Source organism: Nematolebias whitei, chromosome 10 (assembly GCF_014905685.2).
Source record: "Nematolebias whitei isolate Nwh7 chromosome 10, NemWhi1, whole genome shotgun sequence".
Classification (NCBI taxonomy): domain Eukaryota; kingdom Metazoa; phylum Chordata; class Actinopteri; order Cyprinodontiformes; family Rivulidae; genus Nematolebias; species Nematolebias whitei.
The window spans coordinates 24,762,477-24,780,254 of record NC_056507.1 but is presented as its reverse complement, the minus strand read 5'-3'; the positions used below and the strand labels follow the sequence as shown (position 1 = coordinate 24,780,254).

Here is a 17,778-nt window from a genome sequence, read left to right as displayed (position 1 = left end):
AAACTTTCAAAATGGTTTAGATGATGGTGATGACAGAGGAAAATGTGATGACAGAGGAAAGTATGGGTTTATTGTAGCTGATATTATCTCATTGTTAAACGATAATATCACACGTTGCATGTTTTTTCTAACATTGTGCAGACTTGGTTTAAAACTTTACATACCGTACTTGTACTTACAGTAAATACTGACTTGTTCTGCTCACTGCAATGAACTTTGGCAAACGAGTTTTTCCTGCACACTGTAGTGCAGAACAGGTCGAATTTGCACATATTTTCTGTCAGAAGTACATTATATATGTACATTAATAATCCTTGTGTCCCTGAACTTGAATGATGATGTCACTTTGAGCCAACAACAAGCCTGATTCTCTGGATATCTGCCTTTCCTCTTTCAGTCCAGGACCACGGTGCAGAAACTGGCCGTCTCTCCTCAGTGGACCAACTATGGGCTCAGGATATTTGGTTATTTACATCCATATGCTGATGGTACTTTATTTCCTGAATTCAGTATCCCCACTTAATTTTGTATTTTTCTATATGTTTGTGCAATCAAACTTCTTGTGAATATTTTATGCTATTTTGGTCATTCATATATAAAAAAACAATTGGCTATTTTGGGAGATTAGTCTTACAAAGTATTGTTACTTTTAGTTCTTGTAACTTTTCTACTTTACAAATATTTACATTTATTTACAAATATTTTCTCCATAGAAATACACAGATTTCTACAAACCCAATGAAACGGTGTTCTCTTTAAAATCTGTTGCCACTTTTAGTTTGTATGCAGCTCATTGCTACATTTAGCCTTTGGCTACAATAGTCTTATCAACAGTTCTACTAATTTTTATCTTTTAGCTTTACGTTTTGTTACATTTAGCACTTTGCCTATTTTTTGCTACTATTAGCAAACAATTAGCTGTTTTTAGTTTAGCTATTTTTTACTTATTAGCTAGCTGGCTTTTTTTTAGCCAGTGTTTTTCAAATTTAGCTACTCTTCTGCAGTTTTTAGCTTGCCTAGTGCTACTTTTAGTTCTCATTCTGCTGCTTTTAGTTGTCTGTAGCTTTTTTTTTTCCTGCTTTGACTATTTAGCAAGCCTTTTGATACTTTTAGTACAGCACAGGTTGAACAACTGGGAGATAAAGTTAAAGAGGCCAGACTGAGATGGTTTGGACATGTCCAGAGGAGGGACAGTGGGTATACTGGTAGAAGGATGTTAGAAATTCAGCTGCCAGGAAAAAGACAAAGAGGAGATATATGGATGCAGTTAGAGAGGACATGGAGGTAGTTGGAGTGAGGACAGAGGAGGCAGAGGACGGAGATGGAGGAGGATGACTCTCTGTGGAGACCCCTGAAGAGGGGAAAGCCGAAAGAAGAAGCTAGATTTTCCTACTTTCAGCCATTTTTTTTTGTTGTTGTTCTCAGTTCCCTTTTAGCTTTAACAACTCGGTTTTGGCTAAGCCATTAAATGTTCTAAAGTCACTGTGCCTTTTCATAGAAAATACAATTTTACTTTTCAATTTATTTTATATATATATATTTTTATACTATTATTACTATACGTCTTCTGTCTTTTATTTTATCACCTTTCTTTCATTTTCTTCCTCTGTCAGGCGAGTTTGTGTTTGCCTTGAGCTCTGATGACAACTCTGAGTTGTGGCTCAGCTCAGACCACTCCCCCCTCAACTTGCAGTTGCTGGCCTGGGTTGGAAAGGTATGCATGTCATTTTCTCGACTGACAGTGATTTCCTCATAGCAGAAACACCACCACCACCGTGACATTTGTATACATTGTGTCTTGTTTTATAGACGGGCAAAGAATGGACAGCCCCGGGTGAATTTGAGAAGTTTGCCAGTCAGACCTCCAGACCAGTTAGGTGAGTCCCGACTACAGTTCATTTGTCAAATCTGTTGTAATGGACTGCAGTTCTACAGTTGTATATGTTCTACAGTTCTAATGCAAACAGTGGAGTTGGGGGTGGGGGTGAAGACGTGACATAAGAAAACTGGGACTGCAGGGTTTCTGACTCATTAGTTCCACTTGCTGCACTTGTTGCTTTAGGGCAGGGCTATTCAACTGGCGGCCTGGGGGCCAAATCAGGCCCACAGATGAACTCAGTTCAGCCCACCAATGGGTTCATTTTCAAATAAAACCAGATTTTAAACCATTAAACAAACTTACTTAATGACAATAACTGCTGGATGTCTGGCCACTGAGCTCTTGGTTGCAGTAACTATGGCCTCCTGAGAAATTTAGTTGAATAGCCTTGCTTTAGGGTTTAAATGCCTCTTAAAATGACGTATAACTTGACACATTTATATAAAGGTTTCTGGGATAGATGCTTAATGGACTGTACTTATCTAGCACCTTTCTATCTTATCAAGACACTCAAAGCTCTTTACACTACAATCTGTGCCCTCATTTACCCATTCATACAGCACTCTACTAGATCTCTACAAAGACTAATCGGCTTTATCACATTCATACACCGATGGGACACACATCGGAGGCAGTGAGGTTCAGTGTCTTGCCCAGGGACACTTCAGTATGTGACTGCTGGAGGATTCGAACCCCCAACTCAAGAGATTGAAATTAAACAAGTTTTATTACATTTTATTTGGTTTTGATGGTAGTTGTGTTTGGAAGTTGTTTGCTTTTACCTCATTCAATTATTATTTTCATGGTAATCCCTCTACAGCTGCTTTTTATGGCTTGAGCTTTTGCTATTTAAAATAGTGCTGCAGCAGATCTTGATAAGGAATTCATGCGATGACGTCGTCATCCTGACAATCCAGTTGGAAGTACAGATACACTTGGTGGAATTGTTTTCATGGTTTTTTTTAAATCACTGATTTATCTCTGTTTAGTTTGGGATTTATACTGTTGCTGTTGGTTGTATTTTCATGATGAAAATTATCTTTTTTTGCTGTGTTTTAGGTAAATAAGTGTCATTTTTGTAGTAAAGAACAAATCATTTGCTGCTTGTTTAATCCTCATTAGGGCTTTTGGATTATTTTTTTCATTCATTCATTTAAACTTGATTTTTACAGGTTGGTCTCAGTGAGTCACGAGCACTCATTAACAAGAGAAACCCGTTTTAAACAAAGACCACAGATGAAGTGCAAACAACAATACACAATCATTAAAGTATTATTGGCAGAAGAGAATTAAAGAAAGCTAATAATTAGATTTAAGTCATCAAATGAACCAAGGCATGCACATAAAATGCACTTTGTCCAAGAATATTTGGCAGCAACATTTGATTTTTTCTGTTTTTTCTTCTTGAATCATCTTAACACAAAACTGAAGCAAAGAAAACAAAAAACTTTTTATTTTATATTTGGCTTTAATAGAAGCAACACACTTGCTAATAATTAATTTAACATTTGGTTACCACCACCTGACTGCTGCTAAACCTCCTTACTTTTTTGGAAATAGTGAGAATATACATTTTTATTCCCTACTTCTGCATCTTGTCCTAGTTTTTGTTAAATATTGACACGAGGCAACATGGCAGGGTGAGGTTTGATTTATAGAAAGATCAGATAAAAATCTTTTTTTTTTTTTTGTCCTGATGTTGATTACCTAAAAAAAAATCCAAAACGGGGCATATTTGCTCAAAAGCTGTCACTAAATACTTTTGTTGAGAAAGGAGTTGAAGATCTAAGCATGAAAAGCCTCACCGCAAACATTTACCATTAATAAAAGAAATGCAAGTCCTGTGATTTGTTGGTTCGTTGTTGTCGTTGTGGGAATTTTGCCATAAGAAAGTACAGTTGAGTCTGTTCCTGGAAACAAAAGTGCAAAATGAGTTACTTTCTTCAAAAACTTGAAAAAAAATAAATAAATAAATAAAAAAAAGCCGCCTTTTTTTTTTGTTGTTGGGTTGCAATTCATATCCCTATATCTGACTTTTTGGCTAAAATCTCCCGGACGCACACGACCATGTTCTAATAGGGTGGCTGAAGCACTGAAAACATGTAGTCGCTAAAGCTAAATCAAAGAGCAGGTGTGAAGAAACACCGCTAAAGGCAATTGAATTGTAGGTAAATGATGCTTGTTACATCCAATCTCTCTATTCATGATTAAATCAGCAGCATGTGTTTCCTGCAAAAACTTTGGTTGTGTTTAGCCAAGTTTTATGAATGGTTATCAAAAAGTCTTATTTGGTAAAAATTGATAAAAAAAAAATAATAAAAAAAAAAGCTTGTCTGTTGTTTTTAATTTTAATAAAAATAGTAAATGTAAAAAAAACTTTTGTGCTTAATATGTTGTAGTAATATTGTTTAATGTAACTGGGACCCTGTATACACAATTTCATTCCACCACATGTACTACATTTAGTGTGAACAACAAATAAAGAAACTTTGACTAATATTGCACTTTAAATAAAAATATACGTTTATCCGGTTTTCTGTTGAACCTAAAAAACGTTAAGAATATCATGCAACAAGTGTCCATCTGCATCAACCTGTTGAACTCTTTGGCTAAAATGAGGCCATTTTTAAATCGCAGTTGGCGGCCGCATGGAATCACTTTAAGGGCCACAAATGGCCCGCAGGCCACACTTTGCCCTCTCTTGATGGTTGGAACCGAGCCCGACTCTGTCCCTGCTCATTGTTGTCCATATCCACATGTGAAGCCTCCAGGCGCCTGCATGCGGCTGTGGGCTCCTGCCCGTGTACGACTGCCTGGTTAGCTCAGCACTCAACCCCACCACTCCTTTAGGGACGGAGATTTTTTTTAAGGGTAGACACGGAAATGCTACGTGAAGAGGCAGCTCGTAAGTGTTGCGTTTAAAATTCATGTATATGTAATTATTTTCAGTTTACATATCCAATATAGGTTTTATTTGTTCAAGGCCGTCGTATTTGTTCATAACTTTATTATTAGTAAACCTGAGAGTTACCTGATCCGCGCAAACAGTTATTGGAATGCACCCTGTCAAAATAAGAGAGTTCCTGGATCCTATTCCTGCAGGATCCAGCTCAGATGAAGCCTTGCCCTGGATATATGTTAACAAAATACTGTACTGAGGAAAAACACAGAAGATGTAATGTTGGTTTTCCTTAAGAATCCAATAGTTTGTAAAGAACAGACATTGTCTGCTAAATCAGCCCAAAGTGGCCATGAAGGAAGTGGACTGATCGATTTTAATGGGATCAAACTGCTGCAGTAGAGTCAAACACAGATCTCACACCAAAATATACATTTACCGAGCTGTTTATTTTGATTAGATTGGATCTACTAGACTGATGATGAGTCCTAACTGTCTTCCAGGCTGTCTGACAAGAGGAGATACTTTTTTGAAGTTATTCACAAGCAAAATGACAAAGGGACCGACCACGTCGAGGTGGCAGTAAGTTGTTTTTTTATTTAATTTAATTTCCCAGCTCGTATCATTTGTTCAGACTCTGATGCTCAGACTTTGCTTCTCACTGTGGGTGTAGACAGGAAGAAATGTATTTTGTTGTTGTTGTTGTTTTTGTTTGTTTTCTCTCAGTGGCAGCTCCTGGGCCAAAGCTTTAAATTTACAGTGATCGAGTCCAAGCACATCTCTCTTTACGTTGGTAAGCGCCACATCTGTCCAGCTGTCTTGAGTTTAAAGCTGAATCAAATCGTCTCACAGTCCTAAACTGTTTTCTTGACAGAAAAAAAACCCAACTCTTAAGTCGCTGCTTTTTTTCCTGTGCATTAAGCATGAAGCACTTCTCTTACACTAATATCTCTCCGGGGTTTGGTCCCACAGATGAGTCGAACTTGATGATGAGCGACGTCGGCCACATACCACAGACAGCCGCGAGTCACGAACGCACCCCCTCCAAGCAGCGCAGCCCTGCTGCAGACATGCTGAGGGATGACCCGAGAGATGTGTTCTATCAAGGTGAGAGACGTCTCTGTTTCCTATCACCCCGGATGTAAGCGCCGAGCACGTCGTTTCTTCTCCCCAGCAGAGCGGGAGGAAACGCTGACTCAAATCTGAACGTTGTTTGATTTTAGTGCCTCTGATCTACAAGAAGTTCCTCAAAGGTGTTCTGCCTGACTGCGTGTACAAGCCCAGCTACACTATAAAAGACTTCCCTCTGCTCCGTTACCAAGGACTCCAGTTTGTATGTACATATATGTAGTATGTTTACTTAAAGGGCTCCACTTAGCATTTTTTCTTACTGTTTACCCAGAAAAGTCCAGGATACAGAAACGAGTCCGGTTTTGCAAACACAGATACTGTAACTCTCTTTTTTTGAGATCGTTAGGTTTTGCATAATGCAAACTGGTTATGTTTAATGGTGAACTGCCTCACTTGAATTTTTTTAATGTTTCAAACAAGTTCTTGATTTTAACTTATTATTGCTTGATTATTTAGTGGGGGGAAAAAATGATCTAATACTTTAGAATTGTTTGGCTATAAGATGAAATTTGCCCCATACATACATTAATTTTGGAAAGGTTCTCTGGTTGTCTTTAGTGTGAGGTTTTTAATTATAGCTTGATTTTCTAGTTATTTCTTGTTGACGGGCAAATGGGCAATAATGTTTCTGCTCGTGTCTGTGCACATTTGTCTGCTGAGTTGATCAATATTTCACAAAGTACTGGACAGATTTTAATGAAACTTTCAGAAAGTAACCATTGGGTGAACATCAGTGGTGTAGTCTACATTTTTGTAGTGGGTACACTGCTTAGAAACCAAAGTACACTGTAGTCGCCAATTTATTTTGATTTTAAAGCATATTGAACATTTCCATATTTCTCTTATGCTTCTATTTGAATAAATGCACAACAAACTTTGTACAACAGTTGGCTGTGTATTAGAAACATGTTATAGAATTTATAAAACAGTATCAAAACATGTTCAAGTATTAAGTAGTAAGTACAGAATTATACAAAAACTTGCTGAATAAGCAAATGTAATAAACAAGCGCTGCATACAGATAAATTGTTACGGACGCATTTAACTGCCGTTTAACGTATTAATGACACGCGCCTTATGGTACGTTGCATATCAATGGGCACTTTTTAGTGGGTTTACTGTAATTCTCAAGCTTTTCTAGTGGGTATACTCCGTATGCCCGCGTATCGCATAGATTGCACCATTGGTGAATGTCTACAACCCAATTTAAGATGGCCACTATCACTAAAGCACCTTAGCCAACACCAAAATGACTATAATTCTGTCAATTTAACAAATACTGAGCTAGAATTTGTTGTGATAGTAACTGAGAGTCATCCTCGACACGTACTTTTGAGCTCCAACTGATATTGCACCATCATGGGATTGTGTCTTGTCATCTTTTGCAAGCTTGGAACAAAGCTCTGTCCCTTCACAGCATAAGCTGATCTTAAAACTCAAGCATAAACAGCAGTGGGTGCTATGCGTTGCTTCATGCTATGCCTTTAATTGTGAAGTAAGAATAAACAAGTTTATTTTTTTTATTGGGCCAATTTTATTTTCAGCATGCCTGATCTGTGTTGCACACCTGTACAACCTTTAGTGTACAGAATCTCATGGTCTTCAGCTTTAAGTTCTAATTCTTTTCTTACATTTTTTGAATTCTTCAGGTCCACATGTCCTACATCTACCCGAATGACTACACTCGGCTCACACACATGGAATCAGAAAACAACTGCTTCTACCCTGACAGCGCTTACTTCAAGGAGATGTGAGTTTGTTAGGAAGGAACATGAGACAAGATTCACAATTAATAGAGCACTCCTAATTGTTTTATGTTTTGCTTTCAAGGATCCCAACTTTCTTTTAAAGTATCAGTTGCTCTTTAGGTTTTATAAAGAGCTTTCATAAATGGTCAACTTCAGCTGCTTTTTCAGTTTTGTTCCTGTTTAGTTGTTGTTCCTGAGCGTGATGGCATGTTGCAGTGTGGGCTTAAAAAGGAGCAAAGTGGTCAACAAAATAAAAACTTTAGTTCCTAAAAACAAACAAACAAAAATAAATAAATAAATCCGCAGAATATGAACAATAACAAAAGGTGTAGGAAAAAGTAACACCTGACACAGACAGAGCCTGAGAGATGCGTCATCCTTTGGTTGATCATCAACAACATGTCATTCAGCAAACAGCTCTTTGGGAGTTGGAGCTAAAATGTTATTTAGTGTCAAACTGTTTTCTTTTGTGTTTTTATAGATTCAGCTAAGGAAACAAGAGCACATTGTGTCTTGGTGACAGGCTGCTGGTACATGAAACTCAGTTTAAAATTGATTCTTTGCTAAATTATGTGTTATGTGTCACCTGTACACTGGCTCAGCTGAATGATTCATGGCTGAGAGTCAAGTGGTTTGACAAACAAACGAGGAATTGCTCAGAATTTGATCAGGTACTGGATTGAAAATGAGTGTAAAGCAGAAAAAAAGAAAAGGAAAACCCTTGAAAGGTCTTCAGAAACCTTTATTGATTTGGACCACTTGAAAATACTTCCAAAGTTTGGCTCCTTGAGAGCAAAATATTAAGAAAAGTGGGATGACACAAGACTTTTGCACAGTACTGTAAATGCACTTTTCAAGGTGAATTTCTGTCTAAAATAAAGAATGCACACAGTTGGCATAATGTTGAGCTCGAGATAGTTTTATCTGTATATCAGCAAGTCAGACTGCGGTATCTGCAAATAATCTCTTGATTATTTAGAACTTGATCTAATGCAGTGATTTCTAAGTATGATATTACATAGAAAACGTGCTGCCAGATAATTTTCTGTTTTGTCCTTTAGGTTTGGTTTCTCTAGGTACATGAGATTAGACCGCCCAAATACGCAGAAAAAAGGAAGCACAGGCAGAGGTATTTTTTTGTATTTTGTTTGTTCTTTCGGTCAGGCTGCTTGTGTTATCAAACCAATTCAATCTGCATTTCTGACTCAACTTTTGGTGAATGCTAGATTTTGGTTTCCAGAGGAAGATGTCGCTCCAAGATGAAGACGGCTTTGACAACGAGGCCTACGAGAGAGAGAAGGAAGTCAGGGGGGATCAGATAAATAATGACCTTTTTGCAGACTATGGAGTTGACTTCGATGATTACGTTCAGAAGCGCAGTCGCAAGCTCTTCTCCTTGGTCACCGTGAAGACTAACAACACACTGCACAACTTCTCTGATAGAGGGCCACGCATGCAAGAGTTTCAGATGCATCAAAGGGAAGGCATAATGTCAGAACCTCAGGAAGAACCAGGAAGGGTTGATAACCCCCTACAGACCGTGCGAGTTTCAAATCCCCATGTGCAACAAAACGCAACCGAGTTAAAACCAGCAGCTCCAGTTCAAAAAGTAGAGCGAAAAAAACCTAAAAGAAAAGTTCGACCTGCAACGAGAAATAAAGTCGAATCATTTGAGAAACCAGAGCAGTCGGCGCTTGCTAACAAAGAGCAGTTTAAAGCGAGGCAACAACCAGCTGCTCTGAAAGAGCAAGAGTCTCATAAAACGTACAATATCCAAATCCAAAAAGTCAAAGACTCACAGTTTCAAACCCACGACAGGGATGCTCCCCGCCTTAAAACAACCACAACAGTCAAGGAGGAGTCCCACCCGACCATCACGAGGCGAAACTCCAACTACTTCATCTCTAAAACAAGTGAAACCTATTCCAATAAAGCTCTCAGAGAAAAAGAGATTGAGATGAATATGCCTCTTCAAGATGATTTAAACGGTCACGTCCGTAAAGTGACTGCTGAAGGAAAGATGAAGAAAAGGTGGTCGGATGAGAGAGGAGAGGGGCGTCGAATGGGGGAGAAAGGGGACGCTGACAGAGCCGACGTAAACGTAACGGCGGAGGAGAGAAACGCTCTGTGGGATCAACAGGAAGAGCTTCCAGAAGCGACTGATGATGAGGATTCTACTCCGGCACCAGTGTTCGACACTCGGGTCTACTGGAACCAGACCTTCCAGGTGAATCATCTGGATCTTCAGGCGCAGCGCTCCGATTGGATCGACCTGACCTGCAACGTCTCCGGAAACCTGCTGCTGCACTCCAGTGATGCCATACCCATGGTCAGCGCCTTCATGGACCAGCTGAATGAGAAACACAAGGGGTATGCATTTATTTCACTGAACATTTTAAAAACGTCGTACTTTAGCTGATTTTTTTTTTAATGTAGACTGACAGAAAACGAGACTTTAAAGTTTCTCTATGGGATTAAAAATGTTAAACTTTGACCTAATTAATGATAAAATAAAAAATTTTACACCAATGAGAAAATTTGTTATTAACTTGCAGACTCCGCACCGCATCAGATTTAGCCTTTGAATAAAACTAATAACCAAGTTTGTTGGAGTTAGGAATTTCAGTGCAGAGGAAAAACATGCACTTTTGTCTTTAACAGTTGCTTTTCTCCTATTTTATGCTTTTTTTTTTCAATTGAATTAAAGGTAAATTTCAGATTTAGTTCATGCACATTTATTTATATAAGTAATTACATGCACAATGAAGTTAAACTCGCAAGAATCATCCAGGTTTTGTAAAATTATCACAGGTTTTCTGTGTAGTTGGTCCTAATCTGTTCAATTTGAATGCAATGCTGTGATTGAAAGTTGTTGCTGTCCTCTTTATTTTTTATTTTTATTCTTTTATCGTTGCTGTAGGCGGTTTACATTGGTCCGAGTTGTTAATGTGGAGAAGCGTGTCGACGGCTTCCAGGGCAGCCGCTACCTCCTGGAGCTGGAGCTGAAAGATGTCAACGGCCAGCTGCTGCGTCTGTCTCACTACATCTACGTTCTGATTCGCCACAGCAGGTCGCGCAGCAGGAACTTCGGTTTCCAGCACTTGAAACCTCAGTTGGTGCTGTGCAACCCGGTGGGCTTCCACTGGGACCCTTTGGTCATCGTTCACTTCATCGTTCCAGGTATATCTTTAAGATGAGGTTACATTGAAGTCTGAAAAATCGTATTTGTTGGCACAACTGGTAACAGTTTTGACAAAGGAGTCCAATCCTGGTCCCCGAAGGCCGCTATCCTCGATGTTTTAAATGTTTTTTCTGCTCCAACAGACCTGATTTGAATCAATGGGTGATTAACAGGCTTCTGCAGAACAGGGATGGGTGATTCAACCATTGAATTAGGTGTGTTGAAGAAATATAGCTAGTAAAACATGGAGAATAGTCCCCCACTCCCACCAAGGACCAGGACAACACCCCTGATTCACACAGTCGTGTCATTTACATTTTCAAATTTGTTTTTTTGTTTTTTTTTCAGGGTCCTTTGAGCTTTTGTGTAAACAAAAATAATAAAATTATTAGTCATTTTCTTAATCATTACCTATTTTTATTACGAACCAAAAGATTTTCTTACGTGCTTTGTGTTTTATTATTTAGCCAATATTGTTAGACTCAGTCATGAATAACGAGCCAAACATGAGCAGTCTTCTTGAAATATTTTACTGTAAAAAGTTGCAATGTTACAAAAAAATCTGATCCCAAATTGGATTAAAGGTTCAAGGTTCTTTATTGTCATTATCACATGTGGTACATGAGGTGGAACAAAATTGTGTAATCAAAGGTCCCAGTTACACCCAAAAATAGCAAAGGTATAAAAAGAAATGGTATATAAGGATCTAAGATATACGCTAAACAATAATAATGTAAAGTGATGCGTTATATTAAACAGCAACCTGAACATGAGTTTGTAGTGAGTAGATGGGTATGAATGAATACAGCAGTTTAGAGGCAAGAAATCAGCAACATGGATAATCAGAGATCAGCAGCATGGATAATCAGCAGCACAGCTGAAGTCACATATCACCAATTAAAGTGTCATTACAGTAATTATTTTCTTTTTTTTTATCTTACAATGATTATCCTGGTTAAGGATTTTTGAGTCTAACAGCCTCAGGGTAGAAGCTGTTCCTCAGTCTAGTGGTTCTGCACTTATTGCTCCGCAACCCCCTGCCCGAGGGGAGCGGGGGAAAAGTGAGTGTGCTGGGTGAGTGGGGTCCTTCATGATGCAGGTGGTCCTCTTTCTGCATCTGGAGGTGTAAATGTCTGTGATGGTGGGGAGGCTGACTCCAACAGTCTTCTGTGCAGCCTTCACCACTCTCTGCAAAGCTTTTCTTTCTGCAGCTGTGCAGCCTCCATGCCACACGTTGATGCTGGAGCACAGGAAGCTCTCCACTGCACACCTGTAGAAGGAGGTGAGGACTGAGATTCCCAGTCCAGCTCGTCTCAGCCGTCTGAGGAAGTAGAGTCTCTGATGAGCTTTCTTGATCAGGCTGGTGGTGTTGCTCCAGCTGAGGTTGTCATTCAGGTGCACACCCACGTACTTGTAGCTGGAGACCACTTCCACCACAGGTGGGAGTAAAGTGAACTAGTAAAACTACTGTAATTCTATTGGATGCAGCTAAGAACGACAATGAATATAACACCATTTTTATTGAAAGTAGTTGAGAAATAGGAAGTTATAGAAATTTAAAAAGAATACATATGTAACTTTCTCCTAATAACCTGATCAGATCATCTCAATTCCAGAGTTCCAAAAACCACTTTCCTATCAGCACTTTGTCATGAAAGTTGCTCAGAAGAAAGTTGCTCTCTTGTAAATGAGTCCCCGAGGCTCAGTGGGACGAACCTGTATAAATAAAGGTTGAATGAAAGATAAAGAATGTAGAAAAGAGCTGATAATAAATTCCTACTTTCCTTTTAATGAATTCTATATGTTCAATGTATGGCTTTTGATCACTGGAATTTGAGCCAAACGCATGCATTCACCTGTCCCAGTGACCAGGGATTGCAATATACCTATAAGATGCTAATCATTCCTTCAGGATGAATCAACTGACAATAAAGAGGCCCAAGTGATGTAAGGCCCATAATGGGCTGTCATCGCCTGCTGCTGCCATTCTTTTCTATGTTGAGACACTAACAGTTATTGAATGCCTTTTGTTTTTCTCTCCAGTTAAAAACCAGGCTCGATGGGTGCTGCAGCTGATTAGAGACATGGAGCAGCTGTTCAGAGAAACCGGAGATTCGAACTTTAACCTCATCATCACTGACTACAGCAGCACTGACATGGACGTGAGGAAGGCCCTCGAGAAATCCTCACTCCCCAGGTCTGTATTCATTTCACTTTACCTGAAACTAAAACTTGTGCTGCAGCATTTGTGCTGAAGTCGCGCACGTGCAATTCACCAGGTACCAGTATGTGAAGCTGGGTGGGAACTTTGAGCGTTCTGCTGGTCTGCAAGCTGGTATCGATCAAATAAATGTGAGTTATCCAACATTACAAGCAAGAAGTCACATGTCTAAGTTGATAGATTTACAATGATTTTATTGTCTTCCTTCTGCCACAGGATGACCACAGCATTGTGTTTCTGTGTGACCTCCACATCCACTTCCCTCCTTCCATCATTGACACAATCAGGAAGCACTGTGTGAAGGGGCACATGGCATTCGCTCCTATAGTCCTCAGGCTGGGCTGTGGCCACACACCGTCAGAGGCCAGAGGTGAGCCCAAACACCCATTTCTTTGGTTTTGACAGAAAACAGGAGCATTGGTAAAACTGATGTGATACTAGAACAAAGCCCAAGTAAGAGTCAGTGTTTTGAGCAGAAATAAGCGTAAGCTACATAAATTTTAATGAATGAACTTGGGAGTATTTTCACCATTTTTCTACTATTCCTTTATTTTCTTTACTTTTTTTTTCTTTAGGGCGGCTGTGGCTTAGTGGTTAGAGCAGTTGTCCTCCAATGCAAGAGTTGGGGGTTCGAATCCACCAGCAGTCACATGCCCAAGTGTCCCTGGGCAAGACACTGAACCCCTTATTGCCTCTTTTGTGTGTCCCATGGGTGTATAAATGTGATAAAGCTCTGATTAGTCTCTTTAGAATGATTTGTTCAATTAGCTTTGTACAGATCTAGTAGAGTGCTGTATGAATGGGTAAATGAGGACACAGATTGTAGAGTAAAGTACTTTGAGTATCTCGATAAGATAGAAAGGCGCTATACAAGTACAGTCCATTTACCTGCTTCTCCTTGCCGGGTCATGGAGCAGCTGGTGTCCAACAGTCGTTGTGCGACCTGGACAGGTTTCCAGTCCATCACAGGGATGCATAGAGACAAATGAGACAAACAAATCACTCACACTTGGAGACGATTTAAAGCAGGGGTGTCGAACTCTGTTACAAAAGGGGGCTAAAATTAAAAACTTATTTCAGACGAAGGGTCAATTTCAGTTAATACGTTAACTCCAGTCAGATACATGACTAATAAAAGATGCAACAAAAGCAAAGACTGTGCGATGTTTGACTTTTTGACATATTTAGTTAATAAAGCACAAGTGGAAATGAAGAAAAATAGAAGTCATTGTAGCTGTTGCCATTTGAAACGTTTGTCTTTTGTTAATTAAACAATGAATTAAAAGATGAATTGGAAAATGATGGTGTCTCTGACGTGTGCCTACAGGTTTCTGGGAGGTTAATGGTTTTGGTTTGCTGGGAATCTATAAATCTGATCTGATGGCAATCGGAGGAATGAACACAGAGGAGTTCAAAGACCGCTGGGGAGGAGAGGACTGGGAGCTCCTCGACAGGTTTGTCTCCTCACTTCACATCGCCTCAGTCTGGACAGACGTCCATCATCAGCTGAAGAATATTCAATCCACTCAGACTTTATGCTGTGAATGATGCACTCGTGCTTTCAAACACAGTATTAAATGTGCTGAAAACCCGTTTTTATCTATAGTGTACAATTTTGTAATAAACATCTACAAAATCTACTAACTTCAACCATTTCTCGTGAATTGTCTCGAGGAGAGCCGTTTATCAGTCAGAAGGTCGACAGTTCGATACCCCCCACTCCACCGCATGTTGAAATGTCCCCGAGCAGAACCCCAAGTTGGCCCTGCGTGTGTGTGAATGGGTGAATGTGTCTTGAGTGTCCAGTACAACTAAAAAAAGTGTTTAAAAGTAAATAAAGTGTTTGATTTAATTCACCTTGTCGCGTTGCATTTTATTTTATCCAGCAAGTTTTGTGTGTTACTATATTATTTGGGCTTTTATTTGGGGTAAAGAAGACAAGGTCATGAACAGGGGTCTGCAACCTTTATGATCAAAAGAGCCACCAAATTAAACGTGTCCAGAGCCGCAAAACCTGCTACAATTGTCATTATCAACTGGTGGCCCATGGGCCACTTTAAGTTTGTTAGAGGAGGCTTTTCTGGCCAGTAGGCGTGAAATTATAAAACTTAAAGCATCCAATGATTAACATTTATTGATATTTTTACAATTTGAGACAGAAGAAAAGACTGGATTTCATCCATCCATCTGCTGCTTAATTTTTTGAGTTGAGGGGGTCAGTGGTGCCTATATCCAGCAGTCACTGTGAGAGGCAGGGGACACCCTGGACTGGTCTCCAGTCCATCACAGAAGACTGGATTCTTGTCAAGAAAAAATATTTACATTTTATTTTTGCTAATTTGTTTTAAAACAAACAATGAACTGTGCCGACGTAATTTTTTTCATTGTGGAGTAATTGAGTATCCTACTTTGAAGAAATAAAGCATAAAGTTAAAGTCAGTATAATTTAATGTGTATTAGTACTATTATTCCACATATTTGCAAAGGAAACGAGAGGAAAACTGTTAAAACTAGTATTTTTTGTGGATATAACATCCTAAAAATTACAGTTTTACGTTCGTTTAGGTCAAAGCTTGAAGGAGCTGCTGCAGAGGGACTGAAGAGTCACATGTGGCTCCAGAGCCGCAGGTTGCAGACCCCTGGTCATGAATATATTACAGGGTTTTGCTTCATTTAAGAAAAAAAAAAAAAAAAAAAGAACAGCTTGACCCTCCCTTTTTCAGGCGTGAAGAAACAATAACATTCACAGAAACCGAGTTTAAAATGCCCTTTCTGTCTAAAACGATTTTGCTCGCATTTTGTACTGCACATGTTAATTGTAAGTTTAAGATGCTTTTAAGATGAAATCCTACACAGCAGCTACACTTTAACCAAGTTTTGACTATTTTATTTTTGGCTTGTTTTTATTGTCTTAAAAGTTAATTCCTGCCTCCTCTGTGTTTCAGGATCCTCCAGGGTGGACTGGAAGTGGAGAGGATCTATTTGAGGAACTTTTTCCACTACCATCACTCCAAGCGTGGCATGTGGAACCGGCAAATGTTAAAAAACAACAGGTGACGCACCTCGACTTTGCCACGGTTACATCCATGGTAACTGAAGCACTTTAAGGCTGGATCGCATCTCCCATTGTGCCTTGTTTAATAAAACGTGCTGGCTGTCAGAGAGAAGGATGTCAGAGTCTTCATTCACTCGAACTTTACGAGAGGAGATACTACTGCAGAGTTTATTCACTGGATGTACTGTGGACTACTGGAAGCTCATTCAGTGCTGCTGACTGATTCTGTGTGAAGACTGCGGAGCTCAGGACGCCATCTGCTTCACAGGCTGCTCAGTTTTACAATGCACACTCCAGGGATGCAAAAACACACAAACACAAGTGTCCTTTATTCTAACCAACAGTCTTCACGTAAGACTGAACTGTAAAGACTTTATTTGTGAGAAAATAAAAAGATAGATGAATGTGTGAACAGTAAGGATAGCTTTCCATTCCACACTGTAAATGTCAGAAAGGAGAATATTTATTAAATCAGTTTAATTTGCACCTGCATTTGCATGGAACTTTATTTCCTGTCACAGTTGTACCTTTTAATTTGTTTATCTGCCCATTCTTCTGCGCTGTGACTGACATTTGACAACTGCAAATTGTTTTAACCAAAAGGTCATGTAGGCGTTTTAATTTCATAACTTCTTTTTAAACTCTATTTTAAAATATGTTTTGTTTGTTGGGGACAATCTGTAATTGCATAACAGAAATGTGTCAAACTTTCTAACAGAGTTGTCCACACTGCTGTTTACCAAAGATAAGCTCTAACATTGGATTGTGAAGTGACCTCTGCTTGTTTCTAAACTAAACTCGTCGTTCAAGATGATGGTCAGGGATTTTTATTTTACTTTATTTGTTGAAATGCTGCGGCAGAAGAAAAGGTAATTTATGTCCATGTTTCCAGGTGGGAGTTTTGCTTTTTATGACTCTTCTGTTCTTCCATCATTTTTTTAATGCATTTTTGCGTTATCGGTGCAGTTGATGACTTTTGTGAAATTTTATTTATTTAATTTTAAAATGTTTCTTTTACTGTTCACATTCCATTTTTAAGGTATTGTGCCATTCTAGCCAGTCAATTACGATTATTGTTCCTTTTGTCATTTACATCTGTCTGTCTTCAGCTAATGCTTTGTGTTGCAAACATTTAATTTATTTTCCTTCTCCTTTATGATCATCGTGCACTTACAACAGTAGGTGGTCTCTCTGTTGAGAACCTCACACTGTCTTATTGTACATTTCTCCCGTCTCTCAGGTACATGTTACACTGTTTGGACAAATCAGAATACATTTTTTAAAGTCATCTTTTGTGTCTGTCTTATTTGTAAAGATGATGAGACTTGTGCAGATTGGTCCCTGATTTAAAACCTTTAGATTTTTCGAACCCTAAAAACATTCTCTTTAGTACACCCATTCACGTTTTGTTCTTAGGTTGCATTTTGTGTTTCTGTTAATTGTCTAATCTGTCTGAACTTGACTGATCAGAGTCAGAGAGTCAGAGTCAGAGTTTCTTTATTGTCATTCGCACCTCATGTGGTACATGTGGTGGAGCGAAATTATGTACACGGGGTCCCAGTTACATCCAACAATAAAATGTCTAAGAAAAACAGTAATAACATCTAAGATATGAACTAAGAAAAACATCAACTAAATATACACTAAGCACTCATAACATAAAA

The 17,778-nt window shown here is 39.0% G+C and overlaps 1 protein-coding gene across 1 annotated transcript in view; it reads left to right on the top strand.

The window, feature by feature from the left end:
• Positions 1-16,216, top strand: part of b4galnt3b (beta-1,4-N-acetyl-galactosaminyl transferase 3b) — a 28,940-nt gene extending 12,724 nt beyond the window's left edge. The window contains exons 5-20 of the mRNA XM_037682866.1: positions 398-488; positions 1,614-1,714; positions 1,810-1,877; positions 5,282-5,360; positions 5,505-5,571; positions 5,751-5,885; positions 6,002-6,111; positions 7,559-7,659; positions 8,719-8,786; positions 8,884-10,027; positions 10,578-10,837; positions 12,882-13,035; positions 13,118-13,190; positions 13,276-13,429; positions 14,387-14,513; positions 16,005-16,216. Coding sequence (XP_037538794.1) covers positions 398-488; positions 1,614-1,714; positions 1,810-1,877; positions 5,282-5,360; positions 5,505-5,571; positions 5,751-5,885; positions 6,002-6,111; positions 7,559-7,659; positions 8,719-8,786; positions 8,884-10,027; positions 10,578-10,837; positions 12,882-13,035; positions 13,118-13,190; positions 13,276-13,429; positions 14,387-14,513; positions 16,005-16,116 — 2,844 coding nt within the window. The 3' untranslated portion in view covers positions 16,117-16,216. The remainder of the gene's footprint in view (positions 1-397; positions 489-1,613; positions 1,715-1,809; positions 1,878-5,281; positions 5,361-5,504; positions 5,572-5,750; positions 5,886-6,001; positions 6,112-7,558; positions 7,660-8,718; positions 8,787-8,883; positions 10,028-10,577; positions 10,838-12,881; positions 13,036-13,117; positions 13,191-13,275; positions 13,430-14,386; positions 14,514-16,004) is intronic.
• The last annotated feature ends 1,562 nt before the right edge of the window (positions 16,217-17,778 follow it).